A 27,225-nucleotide genomic window follows, 5' to 3' on the forward strand; every position below is an offset into this window, starting at 1 on the left:
TGCCATAGTTTTCCCATTTTTGCAGAAGTAAGGAATGATCGCTTGTGTCAAAAGCTTTACATGAGTCAATAAATACTGTTTCAGATCAAACTCGTCAACATTCATGCCACCGACATCGCCGATGGACGACCGTCAATCGTTCTCGGGCTGATATGGACCATCATCCTCTACTTCCAGGTAACGTCAGTAACATAGCCCTGCCTTTAAAATAGCACCACCTGCAACCGTCGTCTCCCCTCAGATTGAGGAGCTGACCAGCAACCTTCCAGCACTCCAAGCCTTGTCCAACAGCAATTCATCGGTGGAGAGCTCAGAAACAGGAAGTCCGCCCATGAAGAGAAAAGTGGTGAAGTTTCAGGGTAACGCCAAGAAGGCCCTGCTCAAGTGGGTGCAGTGCACCGCTGCCAAGTACGTCCAAATACCGTACACTTCAGGGAGCTGCGCCTGGAATGTTGGTCACCTGGGTCTTCACGACGTCTCTTTCAGGCACCACGGAATCGAGGTGAAGGATTTTGGTCCCAGCTGGCGCAATGGCGTTGCTTTTCAGTCGGTGGTCCACGCCATCCGTCCCGACCTGGTGGACATGCAGGCGGTGCTCAGGAGGAGCAACAAGGAGAATTTGGAGGAAGCTTTCGCACTAGCGGAAAACGAGCTGGGCATCCCTCGCCTCTTGGATCCAGAAGGTGCTGTGTTGTTGGCGCTGAAGATTATTAGCGTTGTCAGGATTGACATGTTTGTGTTTCTCCTGCAGACGTGGACGTGGACAAGCCAGACGAGAAATCCATCATGACGTACGTGGCTCAGTTCCTCAAGCACTACCCTAAACCTCACCAATCGGAGACGGACGGACAGTACGACGAGGTAACTGGCTTTTACATCTCTGTCCATGCTAAAGCTTCAAAGCAGCCACAGAATTAGACACAAACCACACATCCTGTTGTTTTTTTAAAGGTCCCATATTGTAAGATTTGTTTTACTCAAGAAGTGTCAGTGTGATGGACCCGAGTGGTGGAAATTTAAAATCTAATAAAATTTTTATATAAACTAATATAAATATTAAGAACCCAATGTAGTGAGAGCACCCGTCCCAAAATAAGTAAAGATAATGATGCTGATTTACGATTTATTACAATACAAATTAAAAACAGTCAAGTAAATAACACTAAAAATACCAATTGGTAAACAATATTATGGTGAAGGTACAGCCGCGACAGGCGTAGTGGGTCAGCTTCCTGGCTCTGCCCACTTCCACGGCGTCCTCCTGCACACACAATTAAAACGGAGGCAGGCCACGGGGATGAAATCTTCTAAAAGTACGGAGACGCTCTCCGTGCTGACGTCACACTTACACGCAAGGCAGGGTTTCCCCTGCCCTTGCTGTAGTTCTGCGTCGAGGTATTGGGTACGCCCACTCTCCTCGTGAGTCGCCGGTCACTCGCGGGACCTACGTGGCCGTACCCGTCCCGTCTCGCTCTGCCTCTTGGTCGCTCCCGGGAGTCACCGCAGGTCTCTGGGTCCCGATCACTCCTGTCCACAGGACCACACAGCCAGCGTACAACGCACGAGCCCGCAAGCCCATAGCCAAAGGCAGTTTGATCACCCCCACAGATCCACAACCCACGACACTTACCGTATTTTCCGCACCATAAGGCGCCCTGGGTTATAAGCCGCGCCTTCAATGAACGGCATATTTCAAAACTTTGTCAACCTATAAGCCGCCCCGTGTTATAAGCCGCATCTAACTGCGCTAAAGGAATGTCAAAAAAACAGTCAGATAGGTCAGTCAAACTTTAATAATATATTAAAAAACAGCGTGATGTGGGCGCGCATGAAGTCGTATATCAACATGGACGGAGCTGCGTGAAAAAAGCCACCCGGCCTCTTCGCGTAAACTTACCTTAACCACTCGCTCATCTTTTCTTCATCCATCCATCCCTTCGAGTTAGCTTTTATGATGACGCCGGCTGGAAAGGTCTCTTTTGGCAAGGTCTTCCTTTTGAATATCACCATGGGTGGAAGTTTCTGGCCATTAGCATGGCAAGCTAGAACCACAGTGAAGGATGACTTCTCATTCCCTGTGGTGCGAATATTCACCGTACGTGCTCCCGTTGTATCCACAGTGCGGTTCACAGGAATATCAAAAGTCAGTGGAACCTCGTCCATGTTGATAATGTTCTCTGGCCGTATCTTTTTTTCAGCTATCTTGTTTTTACAATATGCACGGAAAGTAGCCAGCTTTTCTTGAAAGTCTTTAGGCAGTTGCTGTGAAATAGTCCGTGTGCGGATGGAGAGATTGCGTCTTTTCATGAACCGGAAACCTGTCGCTTAGTAGGAGCCATTTTGTGGTCTTTACAGATGTAAACACACAAAGGAAATGAAACGTAATATCCGCGCGCTTCTTCTTCTTCTACGCGGGCGGGTGGTTGCTTACAGTAGAAGAAGAAGCGCTTCCTGTTCTATGGGGGCGGGTGCTTACCTTGGCGGTTGCTTGCGTAGAAGAAGAAGCACTTCCTCTTCTACGGGGAAAAAAGATGGCGGCTGTTTACCGTAGTTGCGAGACCGAAACTTTATGAAAATGAATCTTAATATTAATCCATATATAAAGCGCACCGGGTTATAAGCCGCACTGTCAGCTTTTGAGTAAATTTGTGGTTTTTAGGTGCGGCTAATAGTGCGGAAAATACGGTACTTCGGAGGCAGAGTTTCCTCTGACCCTGCGTGTTGTGGGCTTCTTGGGGTTCACTCCGGTAGCTTGCGGGGTCTGCTGTGTAGTCCTGGATTCCCTCCCAGCCTGCGGGCGTCCCCCCGGTCGCTTCCGCTTCCCGCGGTCGCTCTTCCTTTCTCGTCCCTCTCTTCTCTCTGACGCTCTTCCCTTTTAAATGTGTGCAGCCTTAATGCTCCACAGGTGCGGCTGTTCTCAGGTGCAGTCCGATTGGGCACTTTGGTTGTCAGAGGCAACAAGCTAAAAGGGGCAACGTCTTAAAATGCCAGCAAAGTCCACAAAGAATAAAAACATGCAATTAAAAATACAATCAAAGTCCACAAAGTGTAAAAACATGCAACTAAAATTACAATCAAATTCCACAGGAATAAAAACATGCAACTAGAATCCACAACAACAAAAACACTCTAAACATGCATGGCAATGAAACATAAAAAATAAAATCCCCTACTTATGTCCCATCACATCAGCGGTGTCACAGTAGTGTATTTGTCCCTTCAAAAAACACTACCGTGTACTTTATCCACTTTTGACATATACACTGTAAGGGTGCACTTGTTCCATGTAATACATGTCATAAATCACATACAACAACAAACTATTAAGACTTAGACTTAGACTTCCTTTTATTGTCATTCAAATTTGAACTTTACAGTACAGATAAGAATGAAATTTCGTTGCATTAGCTGGTTTTAGTGCAGGATAAAAGAGCAATAAGGTGCAGATATAAATAAATAGATTACTGTACAGATAAATGTATTGCACTTTTGCATATGCATCCACGTTTATGGATGTATGTTATATTGTCTTTATATTCCAGTATATATTCCAGTATTATTATTTTACTTGTTTTTTTATTTGTTACTAACTTATATTTGTTGTTCTTTTGAATTACCGTATTTTTCGGACTATAAGTCGCAGTTTTTTTTCATAGTTTGGCCGGGGGTGCGACTTATACTCAGGAGCGACTTATGTGTGAAATGATTAACACATTAGAGTAAAATATCAAATAATATTATTGATCTCATTCACGTAAGAGACTAGACGTATAAGATTTCATGGGATTTAGCGATTAGGAGTGACAGATTGTTTGGTAAACGTATAGCATGTTCTATATGTTATAGTTATTTGAATGACTCTTACCATAATATGTTACGTTAACATACCAGTTGGTTATTTATGCCTCATATAACGTACACTTATTCAGCCTGTTGTTCGCTATTCTTTATTTATTTTAAATTGCCTTTCAAATGTCTATTCTTGGTGTTGGCTTTTATCAAATACATTTCCCCCCAAAAAATGCGACTTATACTCCAGTGCGATTTATATATGTTTTTTTCCTTCTTTATTATGCATTTTTGGCAGGTGCGACTTATACCCCGGAGCGACTTATACTCCGAAAAATGCGGTATAAATAGTATCATTTGTCTATAAAATTTCTTTAACTATATCTTTGCATAACATTATAAGATTATTACCATTAAAGGAAACAACACTATTTGAGGACTGGTATAAACTATTATTTTACATGCATAGTTTTTAGTAACTGAATATTTCAAATCTAGACTTAAAACATTAATTTATTCATCTATTTTAAATTAAATACCTTTAGTTGATAATTATTTGAAACAATTATATTTGTTCTAAATGTATTTACTATCATTTTACAAGTAATTAAAAAATAAATTACATTTACCGTATTTTTCGGACTATAAGTCGCAGTTTTTTTCATAGTTTGGCCGGGGGTGCGACTTATACTCAGGAGCGACTTATGCGTGAAATTATTAAAACATTACTGTAAAATATGAAATAATATTATTTATCATTCACGTAAGAGACTAGACGTATAAGATTTCATGGGATTTAGCGATTAGATTGTTTGGTAAACGTATAGCATGTTCTATATGTTATAGTTATTTGAATGACTCTTACCATAATATGTTACGTTAACATACCAGTTGGTTATTTATGCCTCATATAACGTACACTTATTCAGCCTGTTGTTCACTATTCTTGATTTATTTTAAATTGCCTTTCAAATGTCTATTCTTGGTGTTGGCTTTTATCAAATACATTTCCCCCCAAAAATGCGACTTATACTCCAGTGCCACTTATATATGTTTTTTTCCTTCTTTATTATGCATTTTTGGCAGGTGCGACTTATACTCCGGTGCGTTTTATACTCCGGAAAATACGGTATATTAAACGTTGAGTTTTGGTGGTACAATAGTAAGGTACTCATGTTTTCAGATTAATGAATAATCCTGTCATTAATCCTGATTTCATTTTAAATAATGGTGATCATTATTTTTGCCATAACAGTACTTGCATACCTGCCAACTACTCCGGTTTTCCCGTAATTAGTACGGTTTTCATCAACCTATTCCGGGTTACGGTTGCAGTGATAAAAAATACGGTTTTTCATTAATTAAAAAATCGCGTAACAACAATGACAATCGACACTGCTTCCCGTAACTTCCTATAGAGCCATTCCGAATGCCTTGCGCGAGGCTATTTATAGCACCGCTGCCAAGCACGAGGCACCTGTTGCCATTGTTTCCAAACGAGCGAACGATCATGGAATCAGCCGGAGAAAAATCGCAAACGAGTCTTAAACCGAAAAGAAAACTGCAGTTAATCCGTGAAGAATATTCAAAAGCCTATCCGGGAATAATTATCCGTTCCAAAAAGGGTGAAAACTACGCGAATTGCACCTTGTGCAGACAAGATTTTTCGATCGGACACGGAGGAATTAGCGATGTAAAAGACCACGTTGGGACAACAAAACACAAGTCTAATGCCGTTGCTAGCGATACAAGTGGAAAACTTTCAACGTTTTTCGTCGCCCAACCAGATTCTTTGGATGTGATCAATGCCGAAGTTTTATTTACGGAGGCAATAATTGAGCATGGACTTCCAATCACACTGGCATGATCACATCAATCTGATAGAATAAATTTGGATTTTAGCCACAAAAAGGTAATGACACCAATGTTATCTATTGGAATTGTTTAGTACTGTTATACTGTTAAAAGTGTTTATACTATTTATGCTTTCAAGTCCAAGTTGAAGAAATCTTGTTAAATGTTGACAGCATAACTACCAAAATTCAGAAGTATGTCCTTAATATTTTTGCAGTGCTACTTCTGTTGAAAAGTTAAAATGATTACATTAGAGATGTGATGTGCCACTTTTCAAGTGTCTGATGGCTTAAATTAATTTTCATGAATTTTTCATATTTTGAATTCTTTTGAAAGGCTTACAAAAAAACTACATTTGAATTGTAATTCCATGCTATTGACAGGACTATTAATTTTAATGAAGTTAGCTTACCATGTTTACAGTATGATAATTGTGATAGAAATGTGAATTTTAGGCCCAGAATATTTTTTACAATTGAACAAGGCAGTAGATTATACAAGCTTGGACAGAAAGTTAATAATGACACCAATTTTTTTTTAAATGGAATTGTTTAGTACTGTTTTACCATTTGTTTACTGTAAAAAGTGTTTATACTTTCAATTAACAAATTGAAGTCTTGTGAAAGGTTGACAGGATAACTGGCATTAACTGTCAAAATAATTTCAAACTATTGAAGTTAGCTTACACAATAAACATGTCAATCAACCCATATGACTTTTGCTGTAATATTTTTGTTTTGAAAAGTCACTGTGACTGATAGAAAAGTGATGGTTTTAGCAACATTTTAACCTGTCTGAATGCTAATAATGGACCCTGGCTACTAGGTTTTTCTGATTTCAAAAGTTGGCAGGTATGTACTTGGTTAGCATATTCACTGAAGAAAAACATGGTCGAACTTCCACGTCCACGTCTATAGCCGACTGACCAAACTTTTTAAACTATTTTAAGACGTGTAGTGGAGCCTAATTTTATGTAGTGGACGTATACAGAGGTACATGAGATGATAGATTTGTGCTCATAAACACATACTACATCATTAAAATGTTGATTTTGTATAATATGGGGACCTTTAATACAATACATGTGTGCTTTGTTGCTATTCACCGAGGCTCATTTGTGTGAGTGATCGTTCATTTCCTGTAGTTAAGTTGAACATGCACCGCTGAGCTTTATATCGACATGCAACGCTTCATTTGATGTCATGGCATGAACACCACAGCCATTTGTTTCTCTCCATTATCATCACCGTCTCGTTTCATTTCTCCATCTACTGCACACTTAAGCTGCGCTCTGGCTCCATTCCCGCCTCTGCGCTGTCAGCGCCCGTGCTTCAGGTGAGCAATCGGGTCTATCGGCATGCACGCCGTTCGCCATCCCCGCTCAGCCCCTCGCTTTTCTAACCCACCTCCCTGATTGAGTTTGCATCTTTTTGTGTGCTTTGCCGCCTTTCCTCGGACAGTTTGCGCCTCAAGACATAGAGCAAATGCTTGAGGTACGTCCTTCTGCTTTCTCACTAGCGGTCTAATCTAGAGATCGACCAATTTTTTATCAAGCCCCCCGGACCACCGTGTTCTTTGAAAAGTGCCCACTTGAGTCGACGTTGACATACACGGTTGTTAAAGGGGAACATTATCACCAGACCTATGTAAGCGTCAATACAGGTAAAAGCCAGTAAATTAGAATATTTTGAAAAACTTGATTTATTTCAGTAATTGCATTCAAAAGGTGTAACTTGTACATTATATTTATTCATTGCACACAGACTGATGCATTCAAATGTTTATTTCATTTAATTTTGATGATTTGAAGTGGCAACAAATGAAAATCCAAAATTCCGTGTGTCACAAAATTAGAATATTACTTAAGGCTAATACAAAAAAGGGATTTTTAGAAATGTTGGCCAACTGAAAAGTATGAAAATGAAAAATATGAGCATGTACAATACTCAATACTTGGTTGGAGCTCCTTTTGCCTCAATTACTGCGTTAATGCGGCGTGGCATGGAGTCGATGAGTTTCTGGCACTGCTCAGGTGTTATGAGAGCCCAGGTTGCTCTGATAGTGGCCTTCAACTCTTCTGCGTTTTTGGGTCTGGCATTCTGCATCTTCCTTTTCACAATACCCCACAGATTTTCTATGGGGCTAAGGTCAGGGGAGTTGGCGGGCCAATTTAGAACAGAAATACCATGGTCCGTAAACCAGGCACGGGTAGATTTTGCGCTGTGTGCAGGCGCCAAGTCCTGTTGGAACTTGAAATCTCCATCTCCATAGAGCAGGTCAGCAGCAGGAAGCATGAAGTGCTCTAAAACTTGCTGGTAGACGGCTGCGTTGACCCTGGATCTCAGGAAACAGAGTGGACCGACACCAGCAGATGACATGGCACCCCAAACCATCACCCAACCATGCAAATTTTGCATTTCCTTTGGAAATCGAGGTCCCAGAGTCTGGAGGAAGACAGGAGAGGCACAGGATCCACGTTGCCTGAAGTCTAGTGTAAAGTTTCCACCATCAGTGATGGTTTGGGGTGCCATGTCATCTGCTGGTGTCGGTCCACTCTGTTTGCTGAGATCCAGGGTCAACGCAGCCGTCTACCAGCAAGTTTTAGAGCACTTCATGCTTCCTGCTGCTGACCTGCTCTATGGAGATGGAGATTTCAAGTTCCAACAGGACTTGGCGCCTGCACACAGCGCAAAATCTACCCGTGCCTGGTTTACGGACCATGGTATTTCTGTTCTAAATTGGCCCGCCAACTCCCCTGACCTTAGCCCCATAGAAAATCTGTGGGGTATTGTGAAAAGGAAGATGCAGAATGCCAGACCCAAAAACGCAGAAGAGTTGAAGGCCACTATCAGAGCAACCTGGGCTCTCATAACACCTGAGCAGTGCCAGAAACTCATCGACTCCATGCCACGCCGCATTAACGCAGTAATTGAGGCAAAAGGAGCTCCAACCAAGTATTGAGTATTGTACATGCTCACATTTTTCATTTTCATACTTTTCAGTTGGCCAACATTTCTAAAAATCCCTTTTTTGTATTAGCCTTAAGTAATATTCTAATTTTGTGACACACGGAATTTTGGATTTTCATTTGTTGCCACTTCAAATCATCAAAATTAAATGAAATAAACATTTGAATGCATCAGTCTGTGTGCAATGAATAAATATAATGTACAAGTTACACCTTTTGAATGCAATTACTGAAATAAATCAAGTTTTTCAAAATATTCTAATTTACTGGCTTTTACCTGTATATACCTTGATGTTGCAGAAAAAAGACCATATATTTTTTTAACCGATTTCCGAACTCTAAATGGGTGAATTTTGGCGAATTAAACGCCTTTCTAATATTCGCTCTCGGAGCGATGACGTCACAACGTGGCGTCACATCGGGAAGCAATCCGCCATTTTCTCAAACACCGAGTCAAATCAGCTCTGTTATTTTCCGTTTTTTCGACTGTTTTCCGTACCTTGGAGACATCATGCCTTGTCGGAGGGTGTAACAACACGAACAGGGACGGATTCAAGTTGCACCAGTGGCCCAAAGATGCCAAAGTGGCAAGAAATTGGACGTTTGTTCCGCACACTTTACCGACGAAAGCTCAATCAATCAATCAATCAATGTTTATTTATATAGCCCTAAATCACAAGTGTCTCAAAGGGCTGCACAAGCCACAACGACATCCTCGGTACAAAGCCCACATAAGGGCAAGGAAAAACTCACCCCAGTGGGACGTCGATGTGAATGACTATGAGAAACCTTGGAGAGGACCGCATATGTGGGTAACCCCCCCCCCCCCTCTAGGGGAGACCGAAAGCAATGGATGTCGAGTGGGTCTGACATAATATTGTGAGAGTCCAGTCCATAGTGGATCTAACATAATATTGTGAGAGTCCAGTCCATAGTGGATCCAACATAATAGTAAGAGTCCAGTCCATAGTGGATCTAACATAATATTGTGAGAGTCCAGTCCATAGTGGATCCAACATAATAGTAAGAGTCCAGTCCATAGTGGATCTAACATAATAGTGAGAGTCCAGTCCATAGTGGATCCAACATAATAGTAAGAGTCCAGTCCATAGTGGATCTAACATAATAGTGAGAGTCCAGTCCATAGTGGATCTAACATAATAGTGAGAGTCCAGTCCATAGTGGATCTAACATAATAGTGAGAGTCCAGTCCATAGTGGATCTAACATAATAGTGTGAGAGTCCAGTCCATAGTGGATCTAACATAATATTGTGAGAGTCCAGTCCATAGTGGATCTAACATAATAGTGTGAGAGTCCAGTCCATAGTGGATCTAACATAATAGTGTGAGAGTCCAGTCCATAGTGGATCTAACATAATAGTGTGAGAGTCCCGTCCATAGTGGATCTAACATAATAGTGTGAGAGTCCAGTCCATAGTGGATCCAACATAATAGTAAGAGTCCAGTCCATAGTGGGGCCAGCAGGACACCATCCCGAGCGGAGACGGGTCAGCAGCGCAGAGATGTTCCCAGCCGATGCACAGGCGAGCGGTCCACCCCGGGTCCCGACTCTGGACAGCCAGCACTTCATCCATGGCCACCGGACCTGTGCCCCCCCCTCCCCCTCCACAAGGAAGAGGGAAGCAGAGGAGAAAAGAAAAGAAACGGCAGATCAACTGGTCTAACAGGGGGGCTATTTAAAGGCTAGAGTATACAAATGAGTTTTAAGATGGGACTTAAATGCTTCTACTGAGGTAGCATCTCTAATTGTTACCGGGAGGGCATTCCATAGTACTGGAGCCCCAATAGAAAACGCTCTATAGCCCGCAGACTTTTTTTGGGCTCTGGGAATCACTAATAAGCCGGAGTTCTTTGAACGCAGATTTCTTGCCGGGACATATGGTACAATGCAATCGACAAGATAGGACGGAGCTAGACCGTGTAGTATTTTATACGTAAGTAGTAAAACCTTAAAGTCACATCTTAAGTGCACACGAAGCCAGTGCAGGTGAGCCAGTATAGGTATATATATATATGTATATATGTATATAAAGGTATATACAGTATAGGCGTAATATGATCAAACTTTCTTGTTCTTGTCAAAAGTCTAGCAGCCGCATTTTGTACCAACTGTAATCTTTTAATGCTAGACATAGGGAGACCTGAAAATAATACGTTACAGTAGTCGAGACGAGACGTAACGAACGCATGAATAATGATCTCAGCGTCGCTAGTGGATAAAATAGAACGAATTTTAGCGATATTACGGAGATGAAAGAAGGCCGTTTTAGTAACACTCTTAATGTGTGACTCAAAGGAGAGAGTTGGGTGGAAGATAATACCCAGAATCTTTACTGAGTCGCCTTGTGTAATTGTTTGGTTGTCAAATGTTAAGGTGGTATTTTTAAATAAATGTCGGTGTTTAGCAGGACCGATAATCAGCATTTCCGTTTCCTTGGCGTTGAGTTGCAAGAAGTTAGCGGACATCCATTGTTTAATTTCATTAAGACACGCCTCCAGCTGACTACAATCCGGCGTGTTGGTCAGCTTTAGGGGCATGTAGAGTTGGCTGTCATCAGCATAACAATGAAAGCTAACACCGTATTTGCGTATGATGTCGCCTAGCGGCAGCATGTAAATACTAAAGAGTGCAGGGCCAAGAACCGAACCCTGAGGAACTCCGCACGTTACCTTAACATAGTCCGAGGTCGTAGCTATGCTACGACAGAGATGGCAAGAATGCGTGGATATCCTGCGACGCTCAAAGCAGATGCATTTCCAACCATAAAGTCAAAGAAATCTGCCGCCAGACCCCCATTGAATCTGCCGGAGTGTGTGAGCAATTCAGGGACAAAGGACCTCGGTAGCACGGCAAGCAATGGCGGCAGTTTGTTCCCGCAGACGAGCGAGCTAAACCCCCTGGATGTCTTGGCTCACACCGTCCCTTATGCCACTGAAGATGATCAAAAGAAGAATATCGACCCTAGCTTCCCTGGCCTGCTGACATCAACTCCAAAACTGGACAGATCAGCTTTCAGGAAAAGAGCGCGGATGAGGGTATGTCTACAGAATATATTAATTGATGAAAACTGGGCTGTCTGCACTCTCAAAGTGCATGTTGTTGCCAAATGTATTTCATATGCTGTAAACCTAGTTCATAGTTGTTAGTTTCCTTTAATGCCAAACAAACACATACCAATCGTTGGTTAGAAGGCGATCGCCGAATTCGTCCTCGCTTTCTCCCGTGTCGTTTTCGTCGGTTTCGCTTGCATACGGTTCAAACCGATATGGCTCAGTTTCTTCTTCAATTTCGTTTTCGCTACCTGCCTCCACACTACAACCATCCGTTTCAATACATTCGTAATCTGTTGAATCGCTTAAGCCGCTGAAATCCGAGTCTGAATCCGAGCTAATGTCGCTATATAGCTTGCTGTTCTTTCCGCCATGTTCGTTTGTGTTGGCTTCACTATGTGACGTCACAGGAAAATGGACGGGTGTTTATAACGATGGTTAAAATCAGGCACTTTGAAGCTTTTTTTAGGGATATTGCATGATGGGTAAAATTTTGAAAAAAACTTCGAAAAATATAATAAGCCACTGGGAACTGATTTTTAATGGTTTTAACCATTCTGAAATTTTGATAATGTTCCCCTTTAATAGGGATCGGCCAATTATTGGCGGCCATTTTTGGCATATTGACATATATCGTATCGGCCTCTTTTTCGCGGTATCTGCCTTTATTTTATTATTTTTTTACAACTACAACAGAACTACATCATCAGATACATTATATACACATATAATACCAGTATGTGGTATTTAAAACAATAAATAATTAGTAATGTAGATCAGGGGCCTTCAAAGGGCCGCTTTTAACAGTGATTAATATACAGCATGAATTTAAATGTGTATATATAAAACGTGTGTCTTTTTTTACGTATGCTGTACAAAAGCACATCTTTAGATGGTACTGTATAAAACTGGCAGCTCAGTCGCCACAATTTTACCGTTATATTTGCAGGGTTTAAAAAAAAATTTTTTACAGCATATAAAATAAAAAAATACTTTTAATTGAAATAAATGGAATGGAAAAAAATTTTTTTTTTTAAATTTAAAAATTCATGCAAGTTTTTTAAACTGTAAAATCTAAGATTGTTGTGTTTTATAGTGTATTATTACTCTATATTGAAAGTGGATTTTACTGTAAGAAAAATGTTACTGTCAAATTTTTACATGAACAGTTTGTTGGATTACTTGCTTTGAAATCATAAGTCAAGCAGATATTTAAGTATTTATCTTTACTTGAACAAAGCAGTATTTAGTATCATTGTAGTATCTAGTCGATACTACAATGATTACTTAAATATTTTTTATCGTCACAAAGTCTTTTTTTATTTTTTATTATTCATATAATATTCATAAAGTCAGTAAATACGTCCCTGGACACATGAGGACTTAAATTATGACCCTTGTATGATCCTGTAACTTTTTGGTATCGGATCGATACCTAAATTTGTGGTATCATCCAAAACTAGTGTAAAGTATCAAACAGGAGAAGAATAAGTGATTATTACATTTGAACAGAAGTGTAGATAGAACATGTTAAAACAGAAAATAAGCAGATATTAATAGTAAATGAACAAGTAGATTAATAATCCATTCTTACAGTTTGTCCCTCATAATGTTGACAAAATAAAAGAATGATAAATGACACAATATGTTACTGCATACATCAGCAGACTACCGTATTTTTCGGAGTATAAGTCGCAGTTTTTTTCATAGTTGGTGCGACTTATACTCAGGAGCGACTTATGTGTGAAATGATTAACACATTAGCGTAAAATATCAAATAATATTATTGATCTCATTCACGTAAGAGACTAGACGTATAAGATTTCATGGGATTTAGCGATTAGGAGTGACAGATTGTTTGGTAAACGTATAGCATGTTCTATATGTTATAGTTATTTGAATGACTCTTACCATAATATGTTACGTTAACATACCAGTTGGTTATTTATGCCTCATATAACGTACACTTATTCAGCCTGTTGTTCACTATTCTTCATTTATTTTAAATTGCCTTTCAAATGTCTATTCTTGGTGTTGGCTTTTATCAAATACATTTCTCCAAAAAATGCGACTTATATATGTTTTTTTCCTTCTTTATAATGCATTTTCGGCCGGTGCGACTTATACTCCGAAAAATACGGTAATTAGGAGTCTTTGTTTGTTTACTTACTACTAAAAGACAAGTTGTCTGGTATGTTCACTATTTTATTTAAGGACTAAATTACAATAATAAACATATGTTTAATGTACCATAATATTTTTTGTTCAAATAAGGCAGATAATTAAAAAAATTTTGATCCCCTTTATTTAGCAAAACATCAAAATAAATTTTGGTGCCGGTACCAAAATATTGGTATCGAGACAGCCCTAGTTGCTACTGATCCAATGTTTCCTCAAAAATAATGTTTAAAAAAAAAACAACTTAAAGCCTTGTCCAGCTGTTTAGTGTCATACATTATTCATGTTTAAATAACATTTAATGCACATGAATATCGGCTCCAAATATCGACCTCCTTGAGGAATATTACCGTATTTTTCGGAGTATAAGTCGCTCCGAAGTATAAGTCGCACCGGCCGAAAATGCATAATAAAGAAGGAAAAAAACATATATAAGTCGCACTGGAGTATAAGTCGCATTTTTTGGGGAAATGTATTTGATAAAAGCCAACACCAAGAATAGACATTTGAAAGGCAATTTAAAATAAATCAAGAATAGTGAACAACAGGCTGAATAAGTGTACGTTATATGAGGCATAAATAACCAACTGGTATGTTAACGTAACATATTATGGTAAGAGTCATTCAAATAACTATAACATATAGAACATGCTATACGTTTACCAAACAATCTGTCACTCCTAATCGCTAAATACCATGAAATCTTATACGTCTAGTCTCTTACGTCCATCCATCCATCCATCCATCCATCTTCTTCCGCTTATCCGAGGTCGGGCCGCGGGGGCAGCAGCCTAAGCAGGGAAGCCCAGACTTCCCTCTCCCCAGCCACTTCGTCCAGCTCTTCCCGGGGGATCTCGAGGCGTTCCCAGGCCAGCCGGGAGACATAGTCTTCCCAACGTGTCCTGGGTCTTCCCCGTGGCCTCCTACCGGTTGGACGTGCTCTAAACACCTCCCTAGGGAGGCGTTCGGGTGGCATCCTGACCAGATGCCCGAACCACCTCATCTGGCTCCTCTCGATGTGGAGGAGCAGTGGCTTTACTTTGAGCTCCCCCCGGATGACAGAGCTTCTCACCCTATCTCTAAGGGAGAGCCCCGCCACCCGGCGGAGGAAACTCATTTCGGCCGCTTGTACCCGTGATCTTGTCCTTTCGGTCATAACCCAAAGCTCATGACCATAGGTGAGGATGGGAACGTAGATCGACCGGTAAATCGAGAGCTTTGCCTTCCGGCTCAGCTCCTTCTTCACCACAACGGATCGATACAGCGTCCGCATTACTGAAGACGCCGCACTGATTTGCCTGTCGATCTCACGATCCACTCTTCCCCCACTCGTGAACAAGACTCCGAGGTACTTGAACTCCTCCAACCCGGAGATGGCACTCCACCCTTTTCCGGGCGAGAACCATGGACTCGGACTTGGAGGTGCTGATTCTCATCCCAGTCGCTTCACACTCGGCTGCGAACCGATCCAGCGAGAGCTGAAGATCCTGGTCAGATGAAGCCATCAGGACCACATCATCCGCAAAAAGCAGAGAGCTAATCCTGCAGCCACCAAACCAGATCCCCTCAACGCCTTGACTGCGCCTAGAAATTCTGTCCATAAAAGTTATGAACAGAATCGGGGGCGGTACCTCTGGATTGGCAGACCGCGGCGGTGGTTCCTCTCTTTAAGAAGGGGTGTTCCAACTATCGTGGGATCACACTCCTCAGCCTTCCCGGTAAGGTTTATTCAGGTGTACTGGAGAGGAGGCTACGCCGGATGGTCGAACCTCGGATTCAGGAGGAACAGTGTGGTTTTCGTCCTGGTCGTGGAACTGTGGACCAGCTCTATACTCTCGGCAGGGTCCTTGGGGGTGCATGGGAGTTTGCCCAACCAGTCTACATGTGCTTTGTGGACTTGGAGAAGGCATTCGACCGTGTCCCTCGGGAAGTCCTGTGGGGAGTGCTCAGAGAGTATGGGGTATCGGACTGTCTGATTGTGGCGGTCCGCTCCCTGTATGATCAGTGCCAGAGCTTGGTCCGCATTGCCGGCAGTAAGTCGGACACGTTTCCAGTGAGGGTTGGACTCCGCCAAGGCTGCCCTTTGTCACCGATTCAGCTGTTTAGTGTCATACATTATTCATGCACATGAATATCGGCTCCAAATATCAGTTATCGATCTCCTTGAGGACTAATAATCGGTTTCGGCCCTGAAAAAAGCCATATTGGTCGATGTCTGGCTCTAATCTTACGTCTTTCTGGAATGCCAGTGTGAGGTTTGACGTTCGGAAGAGCATGCTTACCGGAGAGGGGAGGAAAAAAAAGGAGCATGATAATCCTCTCGCTGTCTTGCTCGCTCGCGGGGACTCCAGTCTGAATGTTTGCTGAATGTGACAGAGGGAGGAGCGCAAGATGCTGAGAGAGCTGAAGGTGTTTTTGGACCAGCTGGAGAGAGATGTGCTGAGAGCCCAGACGGCCGAGGGGAGTCTCACAGACAAGTATCAGGTAGGTATCGATAAAAGAATGTTAACGCCAGCAGCTCTTACCGCATGCTCTTTTTCTTTCTAGGCCTTTAAAAGCTTCCGTGTGCAGTACGAGATGAAGAAAAAGCAAACGGATCCGCTGCTGCAGCCGGTCCACAAGGACGGGAAACTGTCCGTGGACCAGGCTCTGGTCAAGCAGGCCTGGGACCGCCTGTCCATCAGGGTGGGTGGGAGTCCAAATCCTTCTTGTCACAGAAGAGGATTTGTTCTCTAGACTGGCATGTCAGAGACAATATGAACACCTTTTAATGGCCCTTTTCCCCCTCCCCAAAATGCAGCTGCTGGACTGGCACATCCACCTGGACAAGTCCCTGCCGGGTCCTCTGGGGGTGATCGGAGCCTGGCTGCACAGAGCCGAGATAGCCCTGAGGGAGGACATGCCCACCCACCATGCTCACGAGGAGACGGCCAATGCTCTCCACAGGAAATTAGAGAAGCACAAGGTCAGATTTGGTTTTCTTTAATAGGAGCCTCCAGTGGATGCACTGTTTATTTACATGCCTCCACTTCGACTGTCTTCTCCCTGTCTTCTCTGTTGTAGTTTGTAGTGCTTGCATATGAAGTTTACTGACAGATATCAATCATTCAGTCAATCGATCAATGAAAGCTTATTTACTAACCCCGTTTCCATATGAGTCGGGAAATTGTGTTAGATGCAGGCCCGGCCCTAACCAATCTGGCGCCCTAGGCAAGATTATGTGGCGCCCCCCCACATCGGCAGTGAAGTGTATATACTCACAAGAAACCGAATAGCTTTGTCTTTGACCTTTTTTTTACTTAAAGAAAGCAAATTAACAATCAGAATAGTTAACAAGATTAAAAAAAATATGAATAAATAAATGAATGCAAAAAATAAAAAATTAATATATGAAATACAATATTTTTTACATACATATTGCTCAATTTACATTAATGATGTGCACTTTAACAACTAGGCTTACAACTATACCTAATATATAAAGGGGTGGAAAAGTGACTATTACCTGCAGGGCAAACATTAGCTAACCAGAAGGCAATAACAATGTAAACAAAAAACACCTGCTTAAAAGATCTAATACAAATGTCCCTGAGGAATGTAAGGTGGGAGTACTGTAATTACCTAACGTTACATTATTATTTTCCATAACAATTTAGCCCCCTCCACAATATTAACCCGACGTTAAAACAGAACTAGCTATTTATTGATTAGCAATTGCCGAATCATGTAACATTAGCTTAATGCTAAAAAGCCAGGTTACTATCACATTCTGTAACAGACAAATAATTTAATGTAGGCTAACGTTACCTACCTGCTACCTCTTGTCTTTTTCTCGTTTCTCCTCCTCTTCTTTTCTCTTTTTTCTTCCCTGGGCACCTGACAGTTTTGGCCGTTTTGACATCTTGTGTTGATTTTTTGATGTGGTGACGTCCAAAAAGAGTCATGATACGGGAAGGGAGGGGGTGGGGGGGGGGTGTAATGTTGTAACAAATAATATTTCTATTATATAGGCTTTACTTTGCATTTTAATTAACGTGGGATTATTTTTTGTATTTAGAAATAATAGTACCAACTTTTTTTTTTTTTTCTCCAACATTTGTGGCACTGGCGTGGCGCCCCCTGATGGACGGCGCCCTTAGCATTTGCCTATACGGCCTATGCCACGGGCCGGCCCTGGTTAGATGTAAATATAAATGGAATACAATAATCATTTCCAACCCATATTCAGTTGAATATGCTACAAAGACAACATATTTGATGTTCAAACTGATGAAAAATTTTTTTTGTGCAAATAATAATTAACTTTAGAATTTGATGCCAGCAACACGTGACAAAGAAGTTAGGAAAGGTGGCAATAAATACTGATAAAGTTGAGGAATGCTCATCAAACACTTATTTGGAACATCCCATAGGTCAGGGATCGGCAACTCGCGGCTCTAGAGCCGCATGCGGCTCTTTAGCGCCGCCCTGGTGGCTCTCTGGAGCTTTTTAAAAAATGTATGAAAAATGGAAAAAGATGAGGGGGAAAAAAATCAATTTTTTGTTTTAATATGGTTTCTGTAGGAGGACAAACATGACACAAACCTCCCAAATTGTTATAAAGCACACTGTTTATATTAAACATGCTTCACTGATTCGAGTATTTGGCGAGCGCCGTTTTGTCCTACTAATTTTGGTGGTCCTTGAACTCACCGTAATTTGTTTACATGTATAACTTTCTCCGACTTTCTAGGACGTGTTTTATGCCACATCTTTTTCTGTCTCATTTTGTCCACCAAACTTTTAACGTTGTGCATGAAAGGTGAGTTTTGTTGATGTTATTGACTTGTGTGGAGTGCTAATCAGACATATTTGGTCACTGCATGACTGCAAGCTAATCGATGCTAACATGCTATTTAGGCTAGCAATATTATGCATCATTATGCCTCATTCGTAGCTATATTTGAGCTCATTTAGTTTCCTATAAGTCCTCTTAATTCAATTTATATCTCATGACACACTATCTGTATGTAATATGGCTTTTCATTTTTTGCGGCTCCAGACAGATTTGTTTTTGTATTTTTGGTCCAATATGGCTCTTTCAACATTTTGGGTTGCCGACCTCTGCCATAGGTGAACAGGCAAATTGGGAACAGGTGGGTGCCATGATTGGCTATAAAAGTAGATTCCATGAAATGCTCAGTCATTCACAAACAAGGACGGGGCGAGGGTCACCACTTTGTCAACAAATGCCTGAGCAAATTGTTTAAGAACAACATTTCTCAAGCAGCTATTGCAAGGAATTTAGGGATTTCACCATCTACGCTCCGTAATATCATCAAAGGGTTCAGAAAATCTGGAGAAATCACTGCACGTAAGCAGCTAGGCCCGTGACCTTCCATCCCTCAGGCTGTACTGCATCAACAAGCGACATCAGTGTATAAAGGATATCACCACATGGGCTCAGGACCACTTCAGAAACCCACTGTCAGTAACTACAGTTGGTCGCTACTGTCACGTTCAAACACAGGACATCTATTAAACAAGACAAAAGGCAAGGAATCAAACAGAGACAGAATTCAATTTGGACTCAATATTGAGGAGAGACATGGCCGCTGCACTCTCTGCACAGTCCTGCACCACGCTCTGACGAAGAAGGTTTTCGTCTCCTCTTTTAATTCAGATGTTCCATGTTCACGCACCAACATATGTCACAGCAGGAATGGTAAGTGTGTAAAAGAGTCATTGTTTTCGGTCGCTTTGAAGTCCAAAAAGAGGATTTCTCGGGCTTGGGCTCTTCCTGGATCCAGCTGGGGCAGGTGTTGGAGAACAATGGATAACCCCTCCCGTCTCCTGACCACAGGGACTTCAAGAGGGCAGCGGGTCGTAAACAGCGTTGACCTCGGTCACCAAACAGTTGGAAGAGAGTTTGTGAAATACTTCAAAGAGAGTTCGTTTAACACTTCAAAGAGAGTTCCTCTGGGAGTTGAGCAGATCCTGCCATCTGTCCGTGTTGAAATCACAGTGGCGTTTCATGAGCATTCTTCCTCTTGTTAGGCCTCGAAAGACAGCATTCATAATACAACGTTTCTTTTGTGATAACTTACAAACAATTATTCCAACAGCTACATCTGTAAGTGCAAGTTAAAACTCTCCTATGCAAGGCAAAAAACGTTTATCAACAACACCCAGAAACGCCGTCGGCTTCGCTGGGCCCGAGCTCATCTAAGATGGACTGATACAAAGTGGAAAAAGTGTTCTGTGGTCTGACAAGTCCACATTTCAAATTGTTTTTGGAAACTGTGGACGTCGTGTCCTCTGGACCAAAGAGGAAAAGAACCATCTGGATTGTTCTAGGCGCAAAGTGTAAAAGCCAGCATGTGTGATGGTATGGGGGTGTATTAGTGCCCAAGACATGGGTAACTTACACATCTGTGAAGGCGCCATTAATGCTGAAAGGTACATACAGGTTTTGGAGCAACATATGTTGCCATCCAAGCAACGTTATCATGGACGCCCCTGCTTATTTCAGCAAGACAATGCCAAGCCACGTGTTACATCAACGTGGCTTCATAGTAAAAGAGTGCGTGTACTAGACTGGCCTGCCTGTAGTCCAGACCTGTCTCCCATTGAAAATGTGTGGCGCATTATGAAGCCTAAAATAGCTCAACGGAGACCCCCGGACTGTTGAACAACTTAAGCTGTACATCAAGCAAGAGTAGGAAATAATTCCACCTGAGAAGCTTCAAAAATGTGTCTCCTCAGTTCCCAAACCTTTACTGAGTGTTGTTAAAAGGAAAGGCCATGTAACACAGTGGTGAACATGCCCTTTCCCAACTACTTTGGCACGTGTTGCAGCCATGAAATTCTAAGTTAATTATTATTTGCAAAAAAACAGTTTGAACATCAAATATGTTGTCTTTGTAGTGCATTCAATTGAATATGGGTTGAAAAGGATTTGCAAATCATTGTATTCCGTTTATATTTACATCTAACACAATTTCCCAACTCATATGGAAACGGGGTTTGTATATAGCCCTTAATCACAAATGTCTTGCCTTTCATCCGAGCAGGCTTCATCAGTTCATACTCATTCACTTAGATTGGTTGATCCGCTAAATGCCCTGAGAATTGTGCCCTTTGAGTTGTCTGTTGTGTCTATTTGCCGCCTTGTTTGGCCCCGCCCACAAACCATACTGAGCCCTGTTCTACAGGATGGCTTCAAGGAAGGTCCGGTTTTATAACGGCTCTACGAATTTTTGCAGGAGGTGTTGAAAAACCTGGAGTCACACAGACAACCCTTCCAGCAGATCCACAGAGACCGATCGGTCAATGGTGTCCCGGTTCCGCCAGAGCAGCTCCAAGATATGGCTGAGCGGTAAGATGACCTCGTAAAAACCCTTCCAGCGCCTCGAACATTATCAAGCACATCTTCAACTTTCAGGTTTAACTTTGTGTCCACGTCCTCACACGGCCACCTGATTAAACTGGAATTCTGGGAAATGAAGTACCGACTCATGGCTTTCCTCCTGTTGGCCGAATCAAAACTCAAGTCATGGATCATTAAGTACGGCAGGAAAGACTCGGTGGAGCTCCTGCTGCAGAATTACCTGGTGAGTTCAGCGAGGAACCATGCAGAGGTGTCGTTACGGCGTACTAAACTCATTTTTTTTCCTTCCCCGAGACATTAATTGAGGGCCACCGGTTCTTGGACCAGTATGAGGTCCTCTTCTCGGCACTCAAGCAAGCGGCGGACGTCTATGTGAAGTCTGAGAGTACAAGTAAGCCTTTTTGAGCACAGAAGCGGTAATAATGATGGTATGCCCTCGTAATAAACAATAGTTTAATGTTATAGGCCAGGGGTGTCCTAAGTGCAGCCTGGGGTACATTTGCAGCCCGCAACTAATCTAAACTAAACTATCGGACATTGCGACTTTTGGTATTAGTGCATACTTGCCAACCTTGAGACCTCCAACTTCGGGAGGTGGGGGGTGGGGGGTGGGTGCGGGGGGCGTGGTTGGGGCATGGTTAAGAGTGGAGGAGTATATTTACAGCTAGAATTCACCAAGTCAAGGATTTCATATATATATATATATATATATATATATATATATATCCCTGCGACCCCGAAGGGAATAAGCGGGAGTAAATGGATGGATGGATGGATATATATACAGGTAAAAGCCAGTAAATTAGAATATTTTGAAAAACTTGATTTATTTCAGTAATTGCATTCAAAAGGTGTAACTTGTACATTATATTTATTCATTGCACACAGACTGATGCATTCAAATGTTTATTTCATTTAATTTTGATGATTTGAAGTGGCAACAAATGAAAATCCAAAATTCCGTGTGTCACAAAATTAGAATATTACTTAAGGCTAATACAAAAAAGGGATTTTTAGAAATGTTGGCCAACTGAAAAGTATGAAAATGAAAAATATGAGCATGTACAATACTCAATACTTGGTTGGAGCTCCTTTTGCCTCAATTACTGCGTTAATGCGGCGTGGCATGGAGTCGATGAGTTTCTGGCACTGCTCAGGTGTTATGAGAGCCCAGGTTGCTCTGATAGTGGCCTTCAACTCTTCTGCGTTTTTGGGTCTGGCATTCTGCATCTTCCTTTTCACAATACCCCACAGATTTTCTATGGGGCTAAGGTCAGGGGAGTTGGCGGGCCAATTTAGAACAGAAATACCATGGTCCGTAAACCAGGCACGGGTAGATTTTGCGCTGTGTGCAGGCGCCAAGTCCTGTTGGAACTTGAAATCTCCATCTCCATAGAGCAGGTCAGCAGCAGGAAGCATGAAGTGCTCTAAAACTTGCTGGTAGACGGCTGCGTTGACCCTGGATCTCAGGAAACAGAGTGGACCGACACCAGCAGATGACATGGCACCCCAAACCATCACCCAACCATGCAAATTTTGCATTTCCTTTGGAAATCGAGGTCCCAGAGTCTGGAGGAAGACAGGAGAGGCACAGGATCCACGTTGCCTGAAGTCTAGTGTAAAGTTTCCACCATCAGTGATGGTTTGGGGTGCCATGTCATCTGCTGGTGTCGGTCCACTCTGTTTCCTGAGATCCAGGGTCAACGCAGCCGTCTACCAGCAAGTTTTAGAGCACTTCATGCTTCCTGCTGCTGACCTGCTCTATGGAGATGGAGATGGAGATTTCAAGTTCCAACAGGACTTGGCGCCTGCACACAGCGCAAAATCTACCCGTGCCTGGTTTACGGACCATGGCATTTCTGTTCTAAATTGGCCCGCCAACTCCCCTGACCTTAGCCCCGTAGAAAATCTGTGGGGTATTGTGAAAAGGAAGATGCAGAATGCCAGACCCAAAAACGCAGAAGAGTTGAAGGCCACTATCAGAGCAACCTGGGCTCTCATAACACCTGAGCAGTGCCAGAAACTCATCGACTCCATGCCACGCCGCATTAACGCAGTAATTGAGGCAAAAGGAGCTCCAACCAAGTATTGAGTATTGTACATGCTCATATTTTTCATTTTCATACTTTTCAGTTGGCCAACATTTCTAAAAATCCCTTTTTTGTATTAGCCTTAAGTAATATTCTAATTTTGTGACACACAGAATTTTGGATTTTCATTTGTTGCCACTTCAAATCATCAAAATTAAATGAAATAAACATTTGAATGCATCAGTCTGTGTGCAATGAATAAATATAATGTACAAGTTACACCTTTTGAATGCAATTACTGAAATAAATCAAGTTTTTCAAAATATTCTAATTTACTGGCTTTTACCTGTATGTATATATGAAATACTTGACTTGGTGAATTCTAGCTGTAAATATACTCCTCCCCGTTTAGCCCCGTCCCACCCCGACCACGCCCACGCCCACCCCCTCCCCCCACCTCCCGAAATCGGAGGTCTCAAGGTTGGCAAGTATGGAAAAAAGGGACCCAAACACTAATACTATATAGCAGATTTTTACAGCTAAGTGTGTAAATAAAATGTATACACATTGGCCCCCCCAGACACATTTTTTATCTCAATGTGGCCCCCGAGTCAAAATATTTTCCCAGTTCTGCCTTATGGTTTGGAAAATGAAAAATGAAACATAAAAATGGCCCGCGCATGTTTTGATTTTTCAGTCTGCGGCACTCGGTAGTAGGGATGTCCCGATCCGATATTTGGATCGGATCGGCCGCCGATATTTGCCAAAAAATGCGTATCGGCAAGGCATGGAAAAATGCCGATCCAGATCCGTGTTTTCCAACGCACCGATTTAAATAATACATTCCACTTTTCTGCTGCTCCGTAATTTCCGTTCCGCATTTTTCAGCACACCTTCAACACATCCACAGGTCTGTGGATTCTCACGCAGTTGCTTTTAGCTGCTGGCATTACACGACAGGCTCTTCTCACTCTTTTCTGTGTCTCCCTCTCACAGACAGCAAGCGCACCTTCTTACACACGTCACATACTGTCACGTCATACGTCACATACGTATACGTCCTCTCCCAGCACAGAGGTAGCAGCACGGCTCACGTTAGCTGTGATGCTAGTGCAGCCGTGTGACCAAGCTCCCTCTAAGGTGCGCGCTTGTGCATAGCAATTATATGCCACGCACAAAATCAAAAAAAAAAAAAAAAGCGCATAACAATTTTCGACACACGGACACGACAGAGAAAACAGTTTTCGTCATCATTGTTCAAATATTATAAGGTCTGTCGAGACGCTTATCTCCATTCGGTGCCACACGTCCACACCATCAAAATGCCGAGGCAAAAATTTCCACATCAACACCGTATGAAAAAATTTGTGATTTTTTTAGTTGTGATTTCCTTCTCTGCATGAAAGTTTAAAAGTAGCATATATTAATGCAGTATGAAGAAGAATGTTTTAATGTAGACATGCAAGCCTTGAAAGAACATTTTGAAAATCAAGACTACATTTCCTGCAAATGGGTGCATTTCTACCCTATATTTTAACTTTAGATTTATCCTCATATCAAACTCTTTTGGCTGTCTTTTTTGACACTTACATCAGGCGCCCCCCTCCACACCCTGGATTATAAATAATGTAAATAATTCAATGTGATTATCTTGTGTGATGACTGTATTATGATGATAGTATATATCTGATAGTATATATCTGCATCATGAATCAATTTAAGTGGACCCCGACTTAAACAAGTGGAAAAACTTATTGGGGTGTTACCATTTAGTGGTCAATTGTACGGAATATGTACTTCACTGTGCAACCTACTAATAAAAGTTGTCAATCAATCAATCAAAACACATAGAATCATCATACTGCTGTGATTATATGCATCAAGTGTTCATTCAAGGCTAAGGCAAAATATCCAGATATATATTGTGTATCGCAATATGGCTTTAAAATATGGCAATATTAAAAAAAGGCCATATCGCCCAGCCCTAGTTCAATGATGCCATTTCTGTTTGTCATGTATAATTTTGTCTATTTTGTGTTTATCCTTGAATAAACAGGTCAGTTTCTTGTTACCAACCATTGTGTATTATTCAAACTCCCCTAATTCAGCTGGCTAGTTGTTATCAAGAGTACTAAAACCCTTTTCAACATGATTCTGACAACTAAGTAGGCTAAATAACTTTCAACTTTAATACATGCTCGGATAGGCCAGTATCGGTCAGTATCGGTATCGGATCGGAAGTGCAAAAACCTGGATCGGGACATCCCTACTCGGTAGTAAAAGTTTGGACACCCCTTTTGTAGGCGCTAAGACTTGCATCAAAGGCACGTCTAAATAGAGAATGGCAGCTTCAAAACTTGCTTGTGTCCTTTTCTGTTTTCTTCACACCACAAAATATAAGACTTACATCAAATGCCTGTTGAGGGGATTTCATGGCTCAACATGATCAACATAATCAAATGCATTCTGTCAATGACCAGTTTCCCTTTTCAAAACTCCCTAGTCGACGAAGCGGAGGGCGTGACCAGATTCCTCTGCGATGCCACGGCTCAGTGGAGGAACCTGGCGCTGGAGGTGCGCAGCGTCCGCAGCATGCTGGAGGAGGTCACCTCCAACTGGGAGAAGTACAGCGGCACGGTGGCGGCGCTCCAGGCGTGGCTGGAGGACGCCGAGCACATGCTCAACCAGTCGGAGGGCGCCAAGCGTGTAAGTGACCTTAAAACAGGGGTGCTCATTACGTCGATCGCGAGCTACCGGTCGATCTCGGAGGGTGTGTCAGTCGATCACCAGCCAGCCATTAAAAAAATAGTCCTAAAAATGAGCGATCATAAATCTTCACTATGACGTCACTTTCGTCACTTGATTGACATTCACGGCACCCGAGGGTCTTCTGAGATGACGCTGGCTGCTGCCAGCTCATTAAAATTACCGACTGGAAGGCGAGAAACACTTTATTTCAACAGACTCTGGCGCCGTACCTGTCGTCAAAACTCCAAAGACCGACTGCACAGTTGCACAATAAAAGCGCTGCTTCATCCTGCCTGCGCTACCAAAATAAGAGTCTCAGAAAGCTGGCGTGCACAAGCTAGCAAGCTACGGAGTTTGCCGACAATGTGTTTCTTGTAAAGTGTATACAAAGGAGTGCGGAAGCTGGATAAATAAGATGCCAAAAACCAACCACTTTCATGTGGTATTGGACAGAAAGGAGGACTTTTTTTCTCCTCCATTCGAAAATGCGGACGTTATCAGCACCACTGTCTGATTCCAATCAATGCAAGTCATCAGAATCAGGTAATACACCAACTTATATTCTTGTCTTCATGAAAGAAAGGAATCTATATGTGTTAAACATGCTTGTATTATCTTTAAACACCTTTAACTTATTAACAATATTAACTATATGTGTTAAACATGCTTGTATTATCTTTAAACACATTTAACTTATTACCAATATTAACTATAAGTGTTAAACATGCTTGTATTATCTTTAAACACCTTTAACTTGTTAACAATATTAACTATGTGTTAAACATTCTTGTATTATCATTAAACACCTTTAATGTATTAACAATATTAACTATATGTGTTAAACATGCTTGCATTATCACTAAACATCTTTAACTTGTTAACAATAGTAACTATATGTGTTAAACATGTTTGCATTATCTTTAAACACCTTTAACTTATTAACAATATTAACTATGTGTTAAACATGCTTGTATTATCTTTAAACACCTTTAACTTGTTAACAATATTAACTATGTGTTAAACATTCTTGTATTATCATTAAACACCTTTAATGTATTAACAATATTAACTATATGTGTTAAACATGCTTGCATTATCACTAAATATCTTTAACTTGTTAACAATAGTAACTATATGTGTTAAACATGTTTGCATTATCTTTAAACACCTTTAACTTATTAACAATATTAACTATGTGTTAAACATGCTTGTATTA

General features: G+C 41.7%; 1 protein-coding gene across 11 annotated transcripts in view; it reads left to right on the forward strand.

The window, feature by feature from the left end:
- Positions 1-27,225, forward strand: part of syne1b (spectrin repeat containing, nuclear envelope 1b) — a 469,384-nt gene that overhangs the window by 37,814 nt on the left and 404,345 nt on the right. For 8 of the 11 annotated variants that reach the window (XM_072911924.1, XM_061924513.1, XM_072911921.1 and 5 more), the window contains exons 5-16: positions 85-177; positions 242-408; positions 487-683; positions 752-861; positions 7,104-7,136; positions 16,239-16,346; positions 16,410-16,547; positions 16,663-16,827; positions 21,107-21,219; positions 21,286-21,454; positions 21,526-21,622; positions 25,765-25,967. In XM_072911924.1, coding sequence (XP_072768025.1) covers positions 85-177; positions 242-408; positions 487-683; positions 752-861; positions 7,104-7,136; positions 16,239-16,346; positions 16,410-16,547; positions 16,663-16,827; positions 21,107-21,219; positions 21,286-21,454; positions 21,526-21,622; positions 25,765-25,967 — 1,593 coding nt within the window. Of the gene's footprint in view, positions 1-84; positions 178-241; positions 409-486; positions 684-751; positions 862-6,927; positions 6,979-7,103; positions 7,137-16,238; positions 16,347-16,409; positions 16,548-16,662; positions 16,828-21,106; positions 21,220-21,285; positions 21,455-21,525; positions 21,623-25,764; positions 25,968-27,225 lie in introns of those variants that run through there. The other 3 variants (XM_072911927.1, XM_061924514.1, XM_072911926.1) reach the window with 3 other exon arrangements.

This window comes from Nerophis lumbriciformis, linkage group LG29 (assembly GCF_033978685.3).
Source record: "Nerophis lumbriciformis linkage group LG29, RoL_Nlum_v2.1, whole genome shotgun sequence".
NCBI lineage: Eukaryota > Metazoa > Chordata > Actinopteri > Syngnathiformes > Syngnathidae > Nerophis > Nerophis lumbriciformis.